Below are 19,685 nucleotides of genomic sequence, written 5' to 3'. Positions count from 1 at the left end.
AAGGATCGGGGCGTCGATCAACGTATTTGGTGCTTAGGAGGAAAAAGAAAGGAGAGAGGACATTACCAAAATCCTTCGGTTTTCAAGATGCACGCAAATATATTGAACTTAACGCCTCCAGCTTTGGAGTCACACCAACACAAAAGTGCGAAACTAAGAACTCAGGCCAGCCATCTGACACTTTAACTGCATTAAATTCAAAGAGATATGGGACTGCCTCTGAAGTTTTAATCTGCCCAGAAGCCAAATTCCTTGTCACTGGGAACAGCGATGCAATTTTGTTTCTCAATAGCAGGCTGACCAGGCGTTTGAGATACAAAAAAACTTCATCAAAACATCCCAAAGCATTTAAATCAGCAAATAAAGCAGTCAATTTGGGTACAGCATGATTCTTTATAGCAGCATTACTTATTTTGGTGCTCTTGGCAATGGACACTGGGAGAACATCCCTGTTCTTTGAATTGTGCTATGGAATCGTTTAAATCCACCTGAGAGGGCAGGTGGGGCATTGGTTTAACATCCGATTCAGATGACAACACCTCAATGGGTATTGCAGTGAGAGTGTCAGTCAAGAGAACGTGGCTATAGGTTGGCAAAACCAAGTGTTAGAACCTTCAGGTGTGCACATGGTATTGCTGGGGTTAACCAGTTAAAGCCATGCAGTTTACTTGTACTCACAAGGTTCTAACTACTGTCCAACCTGGACTATGCCGCCAAAGGGGAACTGGCTTTTAGGCTTGGAAAAGGACAAATAACAATCCAGACTAAGAATAACAACTGGGGGGGAACGCCAACTTCAAGGATTAAGAACAAAGCTGGGGCAAATAAATTGGAGTCAAAGGTCGGCAGGAGAAATGGTAGCTGAACAATGGGCTACCTCCAAAGAGGAGATAGTTCGGACACAGTCAAGCTATGTTCCCTCGAAGGGGAAAGGTAGGGTAAACAAATCCAGAGCTCCCTGGATGACAAAAGAGGTAGAGATTCAGATAAAGAAGAAAAAGTGTGCTTATGACAGATGCCAGGTAGAAAATACTATTGAGAACCAGACTGAATATAGACGGTCCAGAGGGCAAGTGAAAAAAGCAAATAAGAGAAGCAAAGAGAGAACATGAAAAGAGACTAGCAGCTAACATTAAAGGAAATCTCAAAATTTTCTATAGACATATAAATAGTAAAAGGGTAGCAAAAGGAGGAATTGGGCCAATTAGGGACCATAAAGGGGATTTACGCATGGAGGCAGAGGGCATAGCTGAGGTATTAAATGAATACGTCACATCTGTCTTTACCAAGGAAGAAAAGGCAAACCAGGCAATGGTGAAAGAGGAGGTAATTCACACACTAGAAGGGTTTAAAATTGGTAAGGAGGACGTAGTAGATAGGCTGTCTGTAATTAAAGTGCAAAAAACACCAGGACCGGATGAGATGCATCCAAGGATACTGAGGGAAGTGAGGGTGGAAATCGCAGAGGCACTGGCCATAAATCTTGCAGTCTTCCTTAGACTCAGGGGTGGTGCCAGAGGACTGGAGAATTGCAAACATTACACTCTTGTTCAAAAAAAGGGTGTAAAGATAAGCCCAGCAGCTACAGATCAGTCAGTTTAACTTCGGTGGTGGGGAAGCTTCTAGAAAGAAAAATTCAGAACAAAATTAATAGTCATATGGACAAATGCGGGTTAATTAAAGAAAGCCATCATGGCTTTCTTAAGCAAAAATCATGTTTGACTAACTTGCTGGAGTTTTTTTTGAGGAGGTAACAGAGAGGGTTGATGAGGGCAATGCTGTTGATGTGGTGTACATGGACTTTCAAAAGTGCCACACAACAGACTTGTGAGCAAGGTGACAGCTCATGGAATATAAGTGACGGTAGCAACATGGACACGGAATTGGCTGAGTGACAGGAAACAAAGTGTAGTGGTTAATGGATGTTTTTCAGGCTGGAGGAAAGTTTGAGTGGAGTTCCCCAGGGATCAGTGTTGGGACCCTTGCTTTTTCTGATATATATTAATGACCTAGACCTTGGTGTACACGGCACTATTTCAAAGTCTGCAGATGATACAAAACATGGAAGCATTGTGAACTGTGAGGAGGATAGTGTAGAACTTCTAAAGGACATAGACAAGTTAGTGGAATGGGTGGATAGGCGGCAGATGAAGTTGAATGCAGAGAAATGTGAAGTGATTCATTTTGGTAGGAAGAATATGGAGAGACAATATAAAATAAAGGGTACAATTCTAACTGGGGTGCAGGAGCAGAGGGACCTGGGTGTATATGTACATAAGTCATTGAATGTGGCAGGACAGGCTGAGAGAGCAGTTAATAAAGCATACAGTATCCTGGGCTTTATTAATAGCGGCATAGAGTACAAGAGCAAGGAAGTTATATAAGACACTAGCTTGGCCTCAGCTGGAGTATGGCATCCAATTTTGGACACTGCACTTGAGGAAAGACATGAGAGCATTGGAGAGAGTACAGAAAAGATTCACAAGAATGGTTCCAGCGATGAAGAACTTCAGATATGAAGATAGATTGGAGAAGTTGGAACAGATTTCCCTGGAGAAGGCTGAGAGGTGATTTGATAGAGGTATTCAAAATCATGAAGGGTCTGGACAGAGTAGATAGGGAGAAACTGCTCCCACTCGTCAAAGGATCGAGAGTGAGAGGGCACAAATTTAAAGTAATGGGTAAAAGAAAAAGTGACATGAGGGAAAACTTTTTCATGCAGCAAGTGGTTAAGGTCTGGAATGCGCTGCTTGAGAGTGTGGTAGAGGCAGGTTCAATTGAAGCATTCAAAAGGGAATTAGACTGTTATTTGAAAAGGAAGAACGTGCAGGGTTACAGGGAGAAGGCTGGGGAATGGAACTAAGTGAATTGCTCTTTCGGAGAACTGGTGCAAACACGATGGGCCGAATGGCCTCCTTTTGCGCTGTAACAATTCTGTGATTCTGCCTTAATGATCTTTCAGATCTCATTAAATGAGCTTGGTTGTCAATCAACAGCTGCAGACCACCCTAGCTCAGCTATCAGATTACTGAGTCAGAAAGGCAACTCCAGTTCAATCACTCATTACAAGGGACCAACCGGACTCCAAATAGACCCATTCACTTGTGGGAAGTTACTAGAGTCCACCATTAAATTCAGAGCTGATCAGAGAGAGCCAGTATGGATCTTTAAAGGTGAGTCATGTCTAAAGAATCTAGTTGAATTTTCTGAGCAGGTAAGGAGTGGCTAGGGATCTTACATACATACATAAATATATATATATATATATATAAAAAAACTGCTAGAAGGTAAAGTACATGACAAGGCTCCATATAAAAGATTCAACAAAAATGAGACACATGGAATTGGAAGCAACCTATTGGCTTGGACAGGGAATTGGTGGGAGACAGCGAGTAAGGGTTATGGGAATGTACTCTAATTGGCAGATTTAACGAGGGGTGTCCACCTGGGATCTATAATGGGGCCACAGCTTTTCACTGTATCTATAAATGACTTGGATGAAGGGTGGAGGAGTTGCATTACTGGTCAAAGAGGATATCACAGCTGTGCTGAAGGAGGGCACTATGGAGGACTCGAGCAGTGAGGCAATATGGACAGAACTCAGAAATAGGAAGGGTGCGGTAACAATGTTGGGGCTGTACTACAGGCCTCCCAACAGCGAGCGTGAGATAGAGGTACAAATATGTAAACAGATTATGGAAAGATGTAGGAGCAACAGGGTGGTGGTGATAGGAGATTTTAATTTTCCCAACATTGACTGGGATTCGCTTAGTGTTAGAGGTCCAGATGGAGCAGAATTTGTAAGGAGCATCCAGGAGGGTTTTCTAGAGCAGTATGTAAATAGTCCAACTCGGGAAGGGGCCATACTGGACCTGGTGTTGGGGAATGAGCCCGGCCAGGTTGTTGAAGTTTCAGTAGGGGACTACTTTGGGAATAGTGATCACAATTCCGTAAGCTTTAAAATACTCATGGACAAAGACGAGAGTGGTCCAAAAGGGAGAGTGCTAAATTGGGGGAAGGCCAACTACACCAAAATTCGGCAGGAGCTGGGAAATGTAGATTGGGAGCAGCTGTTTGAAGGTAAATCCACATGTGATATGTGGGAGGCTTTTAAAGAGAGGTTGATTAGCGTGCAGGAGAGACATGTTCCTGTGAAAATGAGGGATAGAAATGGCAAGATTAGGGAACCATGGATGACAGGTGAAATTGTGAGACTAGCTAAGAGGAAAAAGGAAGCATACATAAGGTCTAGGCGGCTGATGAAAGACGAAGCTTTGAAAGAATATCGGGAATGTAGGACAAATCTGAAACGAGGAATTAAGAGGGCTAAAAGAGGTCATGAAATATCTTTAGCAAACAGGGTTAAGGAAAATCCCAAAGCCTTTTATTCATATATAAGGAGAAAGAGGGTAACTAGAGAAAGGATTGGCCCACTAAAGGACAAAGGAGGAATGTTATGCTTGGACTCAGAGAAAATGGGTGAGATTCTAAACGAGTACTTTGCATCGGTATTCACCGAGGAGAGGGACATGACGGATGTTGAGGTTAGGAACAGATGTTTGATTACTCTAGGTCAAGTCGGCATAAGGAGGGAGGAAGTGTTGGGTATTCTAAAGGGCATTAAGGTGGACAAGTCCCCAGGTCCGGATGGGATCTATCCCAGGTTACTGAGGGAAGCGAGAGAGGAAATAGCTGGGGCCTTAACAGATATCTTTGCAGCATCCTTAAACACGGGTGAGGTCCCGGAGGACTGGAGAATTGCTAATGTTGTCCCCTTGTTTAAGAAGGGTAGCAGGGATAATCCAGGTAATTATAGACCGGTGAGCCTGACGTCAGTGGTAGGGAAGCTGCTGGAGAAGATACTGAGGGATAGGATCTATTCCCATTTGGAAGAAAATGGGCTCATCAGTGATAGGCAACATGGTTTTGTGCAGGGAAGGTCATGTCTTACCAACTTAATAGAATTCTTTGAGGAAGTGACAAAGTTGATTGATGAGGGAAGGGCTGTAGATGTCATATACATGGACTTCAGTAAGGCGTTTGATAAGGTTCCCCATGGCAGGCTGATGGAGAAAGTGAAGGCGCTTGGGGTCCAAGGTGTACTAGCTAGATGGATAAAGAACTGGCTGGGCAACAGGAGACAGAGAGTAGCAGTAGAAGGGAGTTTCTCAAAATGGAGACGTGTGACCAGTGGTGTTCCACAGGGATCCGTGCTGGGACCACTGTTGTTTGTGATATACATTAATGATTTGGAGGAAAGTATAGGTGGACTGATTAGCAAATTTGCAGACGACACTAAGATTGGTGGAGTAGCAGATAGTGAAGGGGACTGTCAGAGAATACAGCAGAATATAGATAGATTGGAGAGTTGGGCAGAGAAATGGCAGATGGAGTTCAATCAGGGCAAATGCGAGGTGATGCATTTTGGAAGATCCAATTCAAGAGTGAACTATACAGTAAATGGAAAAGTCCTGGGGAAAATTGATGTCCAGAGAGATTTGGGTGTTCAGGTCCACTGTTCCCTGAAGGTGGCAACGCAGGTAAATAGAGTGGTCAAGAAGGCATACGGCATGCTTTCCTTCATCGGACGGGGCATTGAGTACAAGAGTTGGCAGGTCATGTTACAGTTGTATAGGACTTTGGTTCGGCCACATTTGGAATACTGCGTACAGTTCTGGTCGCCACATTATCAAAAGGATGTGGATGCTTTGGAGAGGGTGCAGAGGAGGTTCACCAGGATGTTGCCTGGTATGGAGGGCGCTAGCTATGAAGAGAGGTTGAGTAGATTAGGATTATTTTCATTAGAAAGACGGAGGTTGAGGGGGGACCTGATTGAGGTGTACAAAATCATGAGAGGTATAGACAGGGTGGATAGCAAGAAGCTTTTTCCCAGAGTGGGGGTTTCAATTACTAGAGGACACGAGTTCAAAGTGAAAGGGGAAAAGTTTAGGGGGGATATGCGTGGAAAGTTCTTTACGCAGAGGGTGGTGGGCACCTGGAACGCATTGCCAGCGGAGGTGGTAGATGCGGGCACGATGGAGTCTTTTAAGATGTATCTAGACAGATACATGAATGGGCAGGAAGAAAAGAGATACAGAACCTTAGAAAATAGGCGACATGTTTAGAGAGAGGATCTGGATCGGCGCAGGCTTGGAGGGCCGAAGGGCCTGTTCCTGTGCTGTAATTATCTTTGTTCTTTTGTTCTTTGTATATCCAAGTTTGCTGACGACACTAAGTTAGGTGGCGTAGTATGTAGGGCACATGGGAGCAGAAAGTTGCATAGGGACATTGATAGATTAAGTGAGTGGACAAAACTGAGGCAGATGGTATTCAATGTAGGAAAGTGAGAAATCATCCAATTTGGACCCAAGATAGAGAGATCAGAATATTTTCCAAATGTTGAGAAGCTAGGAACAGTCCAAGCAAAGAAATCACTAAAAGCTAGGGGTCAGGTACACAAATAATTGAAAAGGCTAATGGAATGTTGGCCTTTACCTCAAGAGGCCTGGAACTCAAATATATATTCTTCAGCTGTGCAACTTGAGTTAGACCCTCATCTGCATTCAGCTCTGGGCCCCACACCTCATGGAGGATATACTGCCTTGGAGGAGATGCAGTACAGATTCACCACAATTATACCAGGGCTAAAAGAGTTAAATTATGAGGACAGGCTGCAGAGACTGGACTTGTATTCTCTTGAATACTGAAGATTAAGGATGATCTAACTGAAGTGGTCAAGATGATTAAGGACTTGATTGGGTAGACAGAAATTATTTCCTCTGGTGTGCGAGTCCAAAACAAAGGGGCATCAACTTAAAATTTGATCCAAACTGTTCAGGTGTGATGTCAGGAAGCACTTCTTCACACAAACAGTCATGGAAATCTGGAACTCTCTTCCCAAAAAGCTGTTGAGGCTGGGGGGGGTGGCGGTGGATAGTGTCAATTGAACATTTCAATCATGAGATTGATAGATTTTTGTTGGGTAAGAGTATCGAGGGCTACAGTAACAAGGCTAGTAGATGGAGTTTAGATACAGATCAGTCATGCTCTAACAGAATAGCAGAAAAGGCTCGAGGGGCTGAAGGGAATCCTCCTGTTCCTGTGTTCTCCAGTGAGGACAACAGTCAACAACACCCAAAACCAGATCTTTCCTACCTGCTCATCGGTCTTCAGGTTTCCAAACTCCTCCATGAAGGTGGACTCAGAAGGAAAGTGAACAGGTTCGAGGAAATTTAACAAACTGAAGAGTTCTTCCACTGTGTTCTGCAAAGGAGTTCCAGTCAGAAGTACTTTGTGTTCCTGAATTTGTGGTGGAAGGAACGAGAGGGGAGGCGGTGTGGTCAAGTGTGGATGGGGCAGAGGCCAGGGGCAAGGGTGGGAGGCAAGGACCAGGAGCAGGGAGTAGGTGGAGGGTGAATCGGGGAGGGGGTGGGGGGAAACAACGGAAGGAGTTGGTCGAGTGGGGGGACGGAAGAGGCGGGCGGTCGAGAGCGGGGACGGAAGAGGCGGGCGGTCGAGAGCGGGGACGGAAGAGGCGGGCGGTCGAGGGAGGCAGATGGTTGAGGGAGGCGGGTGGTTGAGGGAGGCGGGTGGTTGAGAGGGCACGGAAGAAGCAGGTGGACGGGGGGGTACAGAGGCGGCGGGGGGCGACGGGGGGTCGAGGGGCGGCGGGGGGTCGAGGGGCAACGGAGGCGGCGGGGGGTCGAGGGGCAACGGAGGCGGCGGGGGGTCGAGGGGCAACGGAGGCGGCGGGGGGTCGAGGGGCAACGGAGGCGGCGGGGGGTCGAGGGGCAACGGAGGCGGCGGGGGGTCGAGGGGCAACGGAGGCGGCGGGGGGTCGAGGGGCAACGGAGGCGGCGGGGGGTCGAGGGGCAACGGAGGCGGCGGGGGGTCGAGGGGCAACGGAGGCGGCGGGGGGTCGAGGGGCAACGGAGGCGGCGGGGGGTCGAGGGGCGACGGAGGCGGCGGGCGGTCGAGGGGCGACGGAGGCGGCGGGCGGTCGAGGGGCGACGGAGGCGGCGGGCGGTCGAGGGGCGACGGAGGCGGCGGGCGGTCGAGGGGCGACGGAGGCGGCGGGCGGTCGAGGGGTGACGGGTGGTCGAGGGGCGACGGAGGCGGCGGGCGGTCGAGGGGCGAACAGGAGGCGGGAGGTCGAGGGGCGAACAGGAGGCGGGAGGTCGAGGGGCGAACAGGAGGCGGGAGGTCGAGGGGCGAACAGGAGGCGGGAGGTCGAGGGGTATCAAGTGGCGTCGGAACAGGGGTATCAAGGGAAGGTAGAGGAGGGAGAGAGGGAGGAGAGCGAGAGGGAGAGAATACACGTTAGTGTGCTCGACACCAGGTCAAGAACATTCCTGTGGCACAATACTGCTCAGTAAATCTCCACTTCTTTTTCAATTCTTGGAATGATTTTTCTTTTTCAAGAAATTTCATCCAGAGATGAAGTCCAAAGCTTAAACACTGTAAACCCATGAATGATTGGCACTCTACAGCCTTAAGCTGCACTGATACTAAACCACAGAGGATCTTAGTACACCAGTGAACCCAGCTTAATGAACTCAACCCCACTCATTTCCAATGTATGAGATAAGCAGAACACCTCTTTTCCTTCCCACTCCCCATGCAGCCCATCCCAATCCTCTTTCCCAGGGGGTATCTCTCAAAACCTGCAACTTCATCTCTCTACTTCTAAGTGCAGTGACTCAGGTATAGAAACAGCAGTTATTCTTCACCTCACCTACACATTACTTATCTCCAGATTCGATGACTCTAAAGTTGTCCAGGTCAGCCCCCCACCTTACACTGTCCGTAGGCTTGAGGTCATCCAAAATTCTGCTACCTGCACCCTATCTCGCAACAAGCCCTGTTCACCTATCACCATCTACTCACTGACATGCATCAGCTCCCAGTTCAGCAATGCCTTGTGTTTAAAATTTTCATCCTGGTTTTCAAATTCCTTCATGGCTTCATACTTCCCTATCTCTATAATCTCCTCCAGCCCTACAACTCAAGATTATCTGCACTCCTCCAATTCTGGCCTCTTGCACATCCCCAATTTTAATCGTTCCACCATTAGTGGACGTGCCTTCAGCTGCCTAGGCCCTCAGCTCTGGAATTCCCTCTCTAAACCCCTCTGCCTCGCTACCTCTTTCCTCCTTTAGGACACTCCTTAAAACCTAGCTCTTTGACCTAACTTCTAGTCACTTGTCCTAACATCTCATGTGCCTCTGTGCCAAATTTTGTCTGATTATGCTCCTGTGAAGCACCTTGGTACGTTTTATTATGTTAAAGGCAGCATGTAAATGCAGCATGTAAATGCAAATTGCTGTGTTTAACATCTACAAGCTATACTAAGTTAAAGGATCATTGTAGTCTTTTTGGAAGTGCACAAAAAAAAGGCAACAAATTTGTGGACAGAAAGATGCCATGAACAACAACTGGCTAAGTGAACAGATTTAGTGTTAATGGCTAAGGCAGGAATGTTGCTCAGGACAACTGCTCATCAAATAGCACCTTGGAATTTTTAAAACCCATCTGAAGCACCAGAACAGGCAGATGGGATGGTACCATTGGCGATGCAGCGCTCCATCAAGACGGCACTGGAGCGTCAGCCTAGGTTACGTGCTCAAAGCCTTGTATAAAAGTATAAAACCTAAATGCTATAAATACTTTGTAACACATCCACAGAACCAGGCCATTAGACCCAACAGGTCCTTGCTGGTGTTAATGCTCCTGTGAGCAAGGCTAACTGGATGGCTCATTCAAAGAGCTGGTAAAGGCACAAGGGACCAAATGATAAAGTACAGAGCAAGGCCATTCTATGAAAAATGTGCTCCTCAAATATTACTGCCCACTTCACTATTGCAACAACTGAAGCAAGAACATGAAGTCATCAGAATAGTAATTTCCCCAACAGATTCTCTGGGTCAAAGAGAAGCTCTCTCGCTGACAGTGCACTACCTCAGCAGGCCCAAAACAGACAAGAATTTGACCATCACCAACACCTTTATCAACAGACCAGCAACAGGTTCAGTGGCAAGAACCTACCCTGGAATCTGAGGTACAAGGCGCCAAGTGGGTATCGGAGCAGAGTTGAACCAAGTTTATAGAATCATAGAATGGTTACAGCACAAAGGAGGCCATTTGGTCTGTTGTGTCCACGCCGGCTCTCAACAAAATCAACTCAGCTAGTCCTACTCCCCAACCTTTCTGTGCAGTGCTGCAATTTATTTTACCTTCAGACAATTATCCAATTGCCTTTTGAAAGCTATGATCATATCTGCTTCCAACAAATTCTCAGGCAGTCATTCCAGATCCTAATCATTCGCTGCGTAAAAAAATTTATCCTCATGTCCACTTTGGTTCTTTTGCCATTCACCTTAAATCAGCAGCCTCTGACTCTCAACCCTTCTGCCAATGGGCACTTTTCTCCCTAGCTGCTCTGTCCAGACGTCTCATGATTTTGAACACCTCCAATAAATCTCCTCTCAACATTCCCTTCTCAAAGGAGAACAGCTCCACCTTAGTTAGGGTCATAACAACACAAAAGGAGGCTGTTCAGTCCATCAAGTCCATGCCAGCTCTCTGCAGAGCAATCCAGTCAGTCCTATTTCCCCGCTCTATCCCTGTGGCCCTGCAGGTTTATTTCTCTCCAATGCCCATCCAATTTCCTTCTGAAATCATTCATTGTCTCTGCTTCCACCACCCTCATAGGCAGCAAGTTCCAGGTCATTACCATTCGCTGCATAAAAAAGTTCTTCCTCACATTCCCCTCTGCTTCTCTTGCCCAAAACCTTAAATCTGTGTCCACTAGACCTTGTACCATTAGCTAATAGGAGCAGCCTTCCTTTGAACTATCTTATCTAAACCTGTCATAATTCTGTACACCTCTATCAAATCTCCCCTCAATCCCCTTTGCTCCAAGGAGAACAACCCTAGTTTCTCCCACCTAACCTTGTAACTAAAATCCCTCATCCCTTGATCCATTCTGGTAAATCTCCTCTGCACCCTCTGAAGGACCCTCACATCCTTCTTATGTGGCCTAACCAAAAGCTTTATGAAGGTCAAGCATAACCTCCCTGCTTTGTACTCAGTACCTCTTTTTAGGAAGCCCAAGATCTCATATCCTTTGCTAACAACTCTCTCAATATGTCCTGCCACTTTTAAGGATCTGAGCACACGAATCCCCAGGTCCCTCCTCTATCCCTGCAGACTCTTTAGAACTGTGCCATTTAGTCTATTTTGCCTCTCCCTATCCCTTCAGCCAAAATCATGACCTTACACTTATCTCTATTAAATGCGATCTGCCATTTGTCTGATCATTCTGCTAGCCTAAGTCCTGCTGCGGTCAAATGGTATCATCTGCACTGTTTGCCACACCTCCAAGTTTGGTACCATTCACAAAATTTGAAATGTTACTGTATTCCAATATCCAAGTCACTTATATAAATCAAAAAAAAAGCAGTGGTTCTAGCACTGACCCTTGGGGAACACCTCTGTCTACCATTCTCCAGTCTGGAAAACAACCATTTTCCACGATTCGCTGTTTTCTGTCCTTACGCCAATTTTTTATCCAAGCTGACACTGACCCTATTGCATGAGCCTCAATTTTGTTAACCAGCCTTTTATGTGGTACTTTGTCAAAGGCTTTCTTAAAATCCATATATACAACATCCACTGCATTCCCTTCATCAACCTTCTGTTACTTCACCACGAAATTCAATTAAAATTGAAATCTTTTCCCTGGATTATTGTTTCTAAAACCCTACCCACCATTGATGTTAAACTGACTGGCCTGTAATTACTAGGAATTCCCTTATACCATTTATTGAATAAGGGTGCCAAATTTGCCACTCTCCAATCCTCTGGCACCTCCCCCGTATCTAGGAAAGATTGGAAGATTATGGCAGGCCCTTCCGCTATCTCCACTTCCACTTCTTTTAGCAACCTGGGATGCAAGCCATCCAGACCAAGTGACTTATCCAGTCTAAGCATAGCCAGCCTATCCAGTACATCCTGCCTATCAATTTTCACCCCATCCGTTACCTCTGGCATCTCTACTCTACCGATAATAAGTCAGCACCCTCTTCCTTGGTAAACACCAACACAAAAGTACTCATTAAGCATTCTTGCTCTGCCCTGAGCCTCTAAGCATATAATCACCCTCTTTATCCCTAATAGGACCCACCCACCTCCTACTACCCACTTACTATTTACATGCTGGTATAAGATTTTTGGGTCCCCTTTTATGCCAGCTGCCATTTCTCTCTTTGCCAGTCTTATTTTCCTCTTTACTTCCCCTTTCAACTTAATATTTGGCCTGGTTCTCACTTGAAGAATTCACCTGACATGTATCATACACCCTCTTTTTTTGTTGCATTATATTCTCCATGTCCTTTGTCATCCAAGGAGTCCTGGATTTGATTCCCCTACCTCTCCCTCTTGTTGGAATGTACCTAGCCTGTACCTGAATCATTATCTCCTTAAAGATCACCCATTACTCTATCACAGTTTTTCCTGTCAGTCTTTGGTTCCGTTTTACCCTGGTTAGATCCCTTATCTCCTTAAAGTTAGCTCTCTTCAAATTTAGAAGTTCTACTTTAGATTGTTCCTCGCTCTTCTCCATTGCTAACCTAAACCTTGATATGATGATCACTTTCCCAAGTGCTCCCCCACAGATACTTGGCCCACCACCAGATCCAGCAATGCCTCCTTCCTAGCTGCACCGAGAACATACTGGTCAAGGAAGTTCTCCTGAACATATTTCAGAAATTCCTCCTCCTCCTTACCCTTTACTCTAACATTAACTCAATCCATATTTGGGTAATTAAAGTCTCCCAATAGTACCACTCTATAGCTCTTGCACATCTCTGTCATTTCCCTTCAGATTTGCTCCTCTATCAGTCTTTCACTATTTGGAAGCCTACTGTGTACAAGTAGTGTGTTCATCCTGTTTTGCTTCTCAACTCTAACCAAATGGATTCTGTCTTTGTCCCTTCAAGGACATCCTCTCTTTCTAACACTACAATGTCTTCCCTCATCAGTACTGTCACCCCACCTCCTTTTTTCCTTCCCTATCTTTTCTGAGTGCTTTGTATCCGTGAATATTAAGCACCCAGTCCTCACTATTGTTAAGCCATGTTTCCATTATTGCCACGACATCATATTCCCACAAAAATATCAACCTCAGCCTTGAATTCAATGAGCATCCACAGCCCTCTGGGGTAGAAACTTCCAAAGATTCACAACACTCAGTGAAGTAATTTCTCCACACCTCAATCCTAAACGGCCAACCCCTTATCGTAAGACTATGGTGAGTCTGGACAGTCCAACCAGGGGAAACAGCCTTTCTGCATCTATCCTACTAGTCAATGAGATCATGTCTCATTGCTCGAAAACCGGAGAGTATCGGCCCATTCTACTCAATCTCTTCTCATCCTAGGAAGAGTACAAATAAACTGTGATTTAACTGAATAGTAGAGCAGGTTCGAGGGGCTGAATGGCCTCCTCCTGTTCCTATGTACTTCAGCCCCGCCCATCATCTTTGGAACTCACAAGATCATCTGCATCCTCACCAGTGCCATGAGTTTCAGACCCTCCAGCAGTTTGCAGTTCCTGTTCTTCAGTCTGTGGGCCTCGTCAATGACCACACAACTCCACTGGATTTTTCGCAACTCAGGACAGTCGGCCAAAATCATTTCAAATGTGGTGATGATTGCATTGAACTTGAAAAGTCCCTGAATGGGAGTGCCCTGCAAAATTTTTTAAAAAAGACACGAGGATTGATTACTGCATACTTAAGTGTTGTACTTTTTCTACCATCATTCTCCCACTGCCCATCCCACCACCAATCATCCCTGTTGGTTTTACAACCACAATTATCTGGTAGTACAGCTCACATACAAGCAGAGAAGCAACTCTATTTTGGCGAGAATATGCACCACCTTTCTTCTGCTCACTCCCTTCCTCACTGCATACACCTAGACAAGCCAGCTACTCCGCAGGGTACTGTCAGTACCATTTTAAGCTGGTGCTGTCAATAGCCTCAAGAAAGTAGTCAGAGATCAGGAACAGTGTAGAGTTTGGCATGGACCCTATGGTACACCGCCCCAGCATCACATTTCAGAATGCCAGAAAAGTGGCGGAATTGTTCCCTTTTTAAGTCCATGATCCTCCTTCCATGACCAACAGGGCATGAGATCTACTTCAAAGTCTTCAGCAACTTAAGTTTGGTTTTCAGACAACCCTCGATGATCACCAAGTTTTTCTCTAGCTAAAATGCGGTCTTCTGCCCAGCAATTCAACATTTCTCAAATTATCTGAAGCCACAGAACAGATCTGCTGATGCTCAAGACTCCCTCTGAAATCCTGGGGCATCTCCCAGAAATGGGCAAAAAGAACCACAAGGAACATTTGGCGAACAGAACTTCACAGATCCTGGAATTTAACTGTTTCGCAAACAGGAATACAAACATTAAGTTATAGAGTTTCACAGCAGGTGAATCAGACTCTGGAACTGGCTAATATTTCAGGCTGAGAATTTTTAAAAATTCTTTCATTGAATGTGGGCGTCGCTGGCAAGCCCATCCATAATTGTATTTGACAACTGAGTGGCTTGCTCGGCCATTTCAGAAGGCACTTAAGAATCAGCCACATTTCTGTGGGTTTGGGGTCACACGTAGGCCAGTTCAGCTATGGACGCCACATTTCTTTCCCTAAAGCATATTAGTGAACCAGATAGGTTTTTACAACAATCAATGATAGTTTTATGGCACCATTGCTGAGAACAACTTTAAATTCCAGATTTTTTATTAATTAATTGAATTTAAATTTTACAAGCTGCCGTTCCCAGGGCATCAGCCTCCCAGTCAAAGAGACTCAATGCAAAGCATTAATCAGCCAGATTCAGCTACCATTTTTGTTATTTTATTTCAGATTTGTAGTGTTTACATGCTTTCCTTTTATTTACAAACAGGATTAGGTGGTCCTAATAAGAACAAGCTATACTCATAAAAATAAATTACTAAGCATGTGCAGGCATCCAGCCACAAGACTGAAAATCTCACCTCAGAGTCCTTGTAGTGCATTTCATACTGGTGAATCATCTGCCGACTGATCTGACTGCCGTGATACACGATTACGTTTACCTCTGTCCACGTTCGAAACTCCCGCTCCCAGTTGGCTATCGTGGAGAGAGGTGCAATAATGAGGAAGGGGCCCCGGATTCCCATCAGGTATATTTCATACAGAAATGTAATTGATTGGATTGTCTTCCCCAGACCCATTTCATCTGCCAGAATGCAATTTTTTCTGAAAAGCAAAAGTAGATTGTCAGAAGCTGGAACAAGGGTGTGTGCAGCTAGGGAGAGGGGAAGCCGGGGCGCGATCGTGGCTAGGAGAGGAGGACGCCGGGGCGCGCACAGAAAGTTTGGGGGGGGGGGGGGGACGGCTCAGTTGTGTATTGGGAGAGGGTAAGGTGGAACAGGGGCACACACGGCAGAGAGGAAGTACAACAGAGAGTGTGAGCATGTGACTACTAGCACAAGAGACCACATTTAGGATTCTGTTAGCAAATGACAGCTGATCAGAAACTCAATCCGATTGTTTCCTCTCCCCTCCTGAACTCATTTTCTTCCCTTCTCTCCTGAAGGCTGCCAAGCCTGGGCGCTGGTATCTCACGACAGGTTGAGAAAATGGTTAATAAAGCATACAGGATCATGGGCTTTATAAGTTGGGGCACACAGTACAAAAGCAAGGAAGTTATAATGAACCTTTATAAAACATTGGTTTGGCCTCAACTGGAGTATGGTGCCCAATTCTGGCCACTGCAATTTAGGAAGATTGTGAAGGCATTGGAAAAGATGCAGAAAAGATTTAAGAGAATGGTTCCGGGGATGAGGAACTTCAGTTGGTGGATAGATGGAAAAGCTGGGGCTGTTCTCTTTAGAGGAGAAGGTTTAGTTTAGTTTAGAGATACAGCACTGAAACAGGCCCTTCGGCCCACCGAGTCTGTGCCGGCCATCAACCACCTATTTATACGAATCCTACACTAATCCCATATTCCTACTACATCCCCACCTGTCCCTATATTTCCCTACCACCTACCTATACTAGGGGCAATTTATAATGGCCAATTTACCTACCAACCTGCAAGTCTTTTGGCTTGTGGGAGGAAACCGGAGCACCCGGGGAAAACCCACGCAGACACAGGGAGAACTTGCAAACTCCACACAGGCAGTACCCAGAATTGAACCCGGGTCGCTGGAGCTGTGAGGCTGCGGTGCTAAAGAAGATTTGATAGAGGCTTTCAAAATTACAAGGGGTCTAAACACAGTAGATAAGGAAAAACTGTTCCCATTGGTGGAAGAGTCAAGAACCAGAGGACACCGATTTCAGGTGATTGGCTTAAGAAGCAATGGCAACACGACGATAAACTTTTTTTTTACGCAGCGAGTGGTTAGGATCTGGAATGCACTTCCTGAGTGTGTGGTGGAGGCAGATTCAATCGTGGCTTTCAAAAGGGAATTGGATAATTATCTGGAGAAAAAAAATTGCAGGGCTACCGTGAAAAGGCAGGGGAATGGGACCAGCTGAGTAGCTCTTACAGAGAGCTGCCATGGAGATGACTGGCCAAACAGCCTCCTTCTGTGCTGTAACCATTCCATGATTCTAAATGCCCATACTTCACATTGAGCTGAGACATCAAGTGTTAGGCAGGCCGACTGTGAGCATGGTAGGGAGGGCGCTCATTATGGTTGAGCTGATCCGCTCCTCACCACATCAGGAGTGTAAGTGCTGAATGATTCTCACCTTCACTAGTTGAAAGGACATACTGCAGCTATCAGGAGTAGAAGACTACCTTGAACATGAATTGCATCAGTGCATTCATCTGTCAAGCAACAAGTTTTAAAAAATAAACCGGTCAAAGAAGTGTCACACCACATGGTGAGGTCACTTTCCACTGCAAGCTGACAGACGGCATAACCAGGCAAGCAGCACCAACAGGACACCCTGCATGTTTCTCATTCTATGTGCATGAAATTTATCAAGTATCCCAAAGATTAGCAATGGGTTTTAACAGACTCTCACTTCTGAGTCCAAATAACAAACTCAACCATAAATAAAGTATATCCTTATGGGTTAGGAAATGATTGTGCTGTGGTTATGGTGGTGGTCCAGGGACTAGAGTCATGGGTTCATGCTGATTCAACAAATCTGGTTATTTGCAGCTGGCACCACAAGTAATCACCATGGTAGCTGCCGGGCTATTGTAAAAACCAAAGCAGCTCTCTGGTGCCCTTCAGAGAAGGGAACCTTCCACTCCTATCTATGACTCTCGTCCCACATGACGTGGTTGACACTGATCGTAACACTGCACATTCAGGACAGTTACACAGATGGGCAAGAAATGCAGTTTTGCCCCCTTCACTCACGCTCCCAAGAACAAAACATATAAACAGGCCCATCAAATCTCTTCTACATCATTACAAATAACAGCCCAGAACCATAGAATGGTTACAACACAGGAGGTCATCACTCGGCCTGTCAAGTCCATGCCGGCTCTCTAACAGCTACCCAGCTAGTCCCATTCCTCTGCCTTTGCACTGTAAATTTTTTCCCTTTCAGATAATTATCTAATTCCTTTTTGAAAGCCACGATTGAATGTCTCAGGCAGTGTATTCCAGATCTTAACCACTGGCTGCATCAAAAAAAAGTTCTCTCATGTCACTTTTGGTTCTTTTGCCAATCACCTTAACTCCTTGTCCTCTAATTCTCTACCCCTCCACCAAAGGGAACAGCTTCGCTCTACCTACTGTCTAGAACCCGCATGATTTTGAACACCTCTATCAAATCTCCTCTCAAACTTCTCTTTTCTAAGAACAACAAACCCAGCTTCTCCAATCTATCCACATAACTGAAGTCTCTCATCCCTGGAACCATTCTCATAAACCTTTTCTACACTCTCTCAAAAGTCTTCACATCCTTCCTAAAGTGTGGTGTCCAGAAATGGATAAAATACTCCAGTTGAGGCCAAACCAGTGTTTTATAAAGGTTCATCATAACCTCCTTGCTTTTGTATGTTATGCCTCCACTTACAAAGCCTAGGAAACTGTATGCCTTTTTAACCACTTTCTCCACCTGCCCTGCCACCTTCATCAATTTGTACAACTATACCCCCACGTGTCTCTGCTCCTGCACCCTTCTTTAGAATTGTATCCTTTATTTTATATTGCCTCTCCTCATTCTTCCTACCAAAATGCATCACTTCACACTTCTCTGCATTGAATTTCATCTGCCACATGTTCTCCCATTCCACTAGCCTGTCTATGTCCTTTTGAAGTCCACAGCTATCCTCCTCACAGTTCACAATACTTCCAACTCATCTAGGAAGCTCTTGACAAAATTTTCTCTTAGCCAATCCTCTCGAAGAGGAATTCTTTGGGTCCATATCTGAATATCTTCACTTTAAGGAGCTAGTGATAACTCCGTCATAGAGTCATAATGGCACAGGAGGCCGCCATTTGGCCCAATATTCATGCCAGCTCTCTGTAGAGCAATCCAATTAGTCCCATTCCCCTGCTTTATCCCCATGGCCCTATAGGTTTACTTTCCGCTAGTTCCCATAGAATTTCTCTCCATCATGAAATACAAACATGGGGTCACTTAACTGGGTTGCACCCAGTGTAATGGCACATCAACATTTCATGCAGCAGAAACAGAAAATGCTGGCAACATGCAGCGAGTCAGTCAGCTTCTGTGGAGAGGAGACATGTGTTAACTATTCAAGTTCTGATGAAGGGTCCACACCTGAAATGTAACTCCACTGTGCTCTCCACAGATGCTGCCTGACCAAAGTGTCTTCAGCTATTTCAGTTTCAGATTTCCAGCATTTGCTTTTTTTTCTGCTTACTTGGTAGGATGTACTGTCTTAGTGAAAAGGAACAAAAACAAAATACAAGCATGTGTCATGGACTTGTATTTATTTTCTCCTCGGATAAAAACAGTGTGTGCCTTTAAGACTCTGTTTGAAAACAGTGTGCCTTTAAGACTGGGCAGAGTGCCAGCTGCACCTGTCCCTAGGCCACAGCAGGAGAGGTCATATGGTATAATGTTTCAATTTGACTGTGTGTAAAACTGGCAAAAAATGGTCTGAACCAGCCACCAGCGAAGCATGCTTACTGAAGAAAGGAGCTGTCTATTCTCTCTCAGCAGAAATTCTACAATCAGCTACAAGCCATTTAATTGAAGGAGGAAAAAAACCCTTTGAAGAGACTGTCTGTATTGCTGGAGTAAAGTTTCAACTGAGACGGTCAATTTTAAAATCCGAGTGGACCCATTACTACACTCCTTGTTTAAAAAGAACTGTCTGATGCCGGCTGCAGCTGAAGTGTTTGAACGCCTATCAAGAACAGACTGTTTCATCAAATCCGTGAAAAGATTTTGAGAGGCATTTGATTATTTGTATATAAGGATACTTCACTCATTAGGAACGTAACCCACAAAGACTTACTTATTTATTTATTCTTAAGAAACAGCTAATTTTTAAAAACACCACTTTTAAAAACGGTTAACTGCTAGTTTTTGAATGTGTGTGAGAGAATGGGGAAGTTAGGTTAAAATAAGAAGTTATAAGGTCTTTAGACATAGGTTTATCTTAATAGTGTTTAAGATTTTGTTTTAATAAATAG

At 45.2% G+C, this 19,685-nt stretch overlaps 1 protein-coding gene across 3 annotated transcripts in view; it reads right to left on the bottom strand.

Moving 5' to 3' along the window:
* Positions 1-19,685, bottom strand: part of chd6 (chromodomain helicase DNA binding protein 6) — a 344,698-nt gene that overhangs the window by 109,315 nt on the left and 215,698 nt on the right. For all 3 annotated transcript variants that reach the window (XM_068048713.1, XM_068048715.1, XM_068048714.1), the window contains 3 exons: positions 15,063-15,306; positions 13,572-13,748; positions 7,156-7,299 (listed from right to left, as the gene is read on the bottom strand). In XM_068048713.1, the coding sequence (XP_067904814.1) occupies positions 7,156-7,299; positions 13,572-13,748; positions 15,063-15,306 (565 nt within the window). The remainder of the gene's footprint in view (positions 1-7,155; positions 7,300-13,571; positions 13,749-15,062; positions 15,307-19,685) is intronic.

The sequence above is a fragment of the Heterodontus francisci genome, chromosome 16, assembly GCF_036365525.1.
Source record: "Heterodontus francisci isolate sHetFra1 chromosome 16, sHetFra1.hap1, whole genome shotgun sequence".
Lineage (NCBI taxonomy): Eukaryota > Metazoa > Chordata > Chondrichthyes > Heterodontiformes > Heterodontidae > Heterodontus > Heterodontus francisci.
The sequence above is the reverse complement of the archived record's forward strand: the minus strand, read 5'-3'. Positions and strand labels throughout refer to the sequence as shown.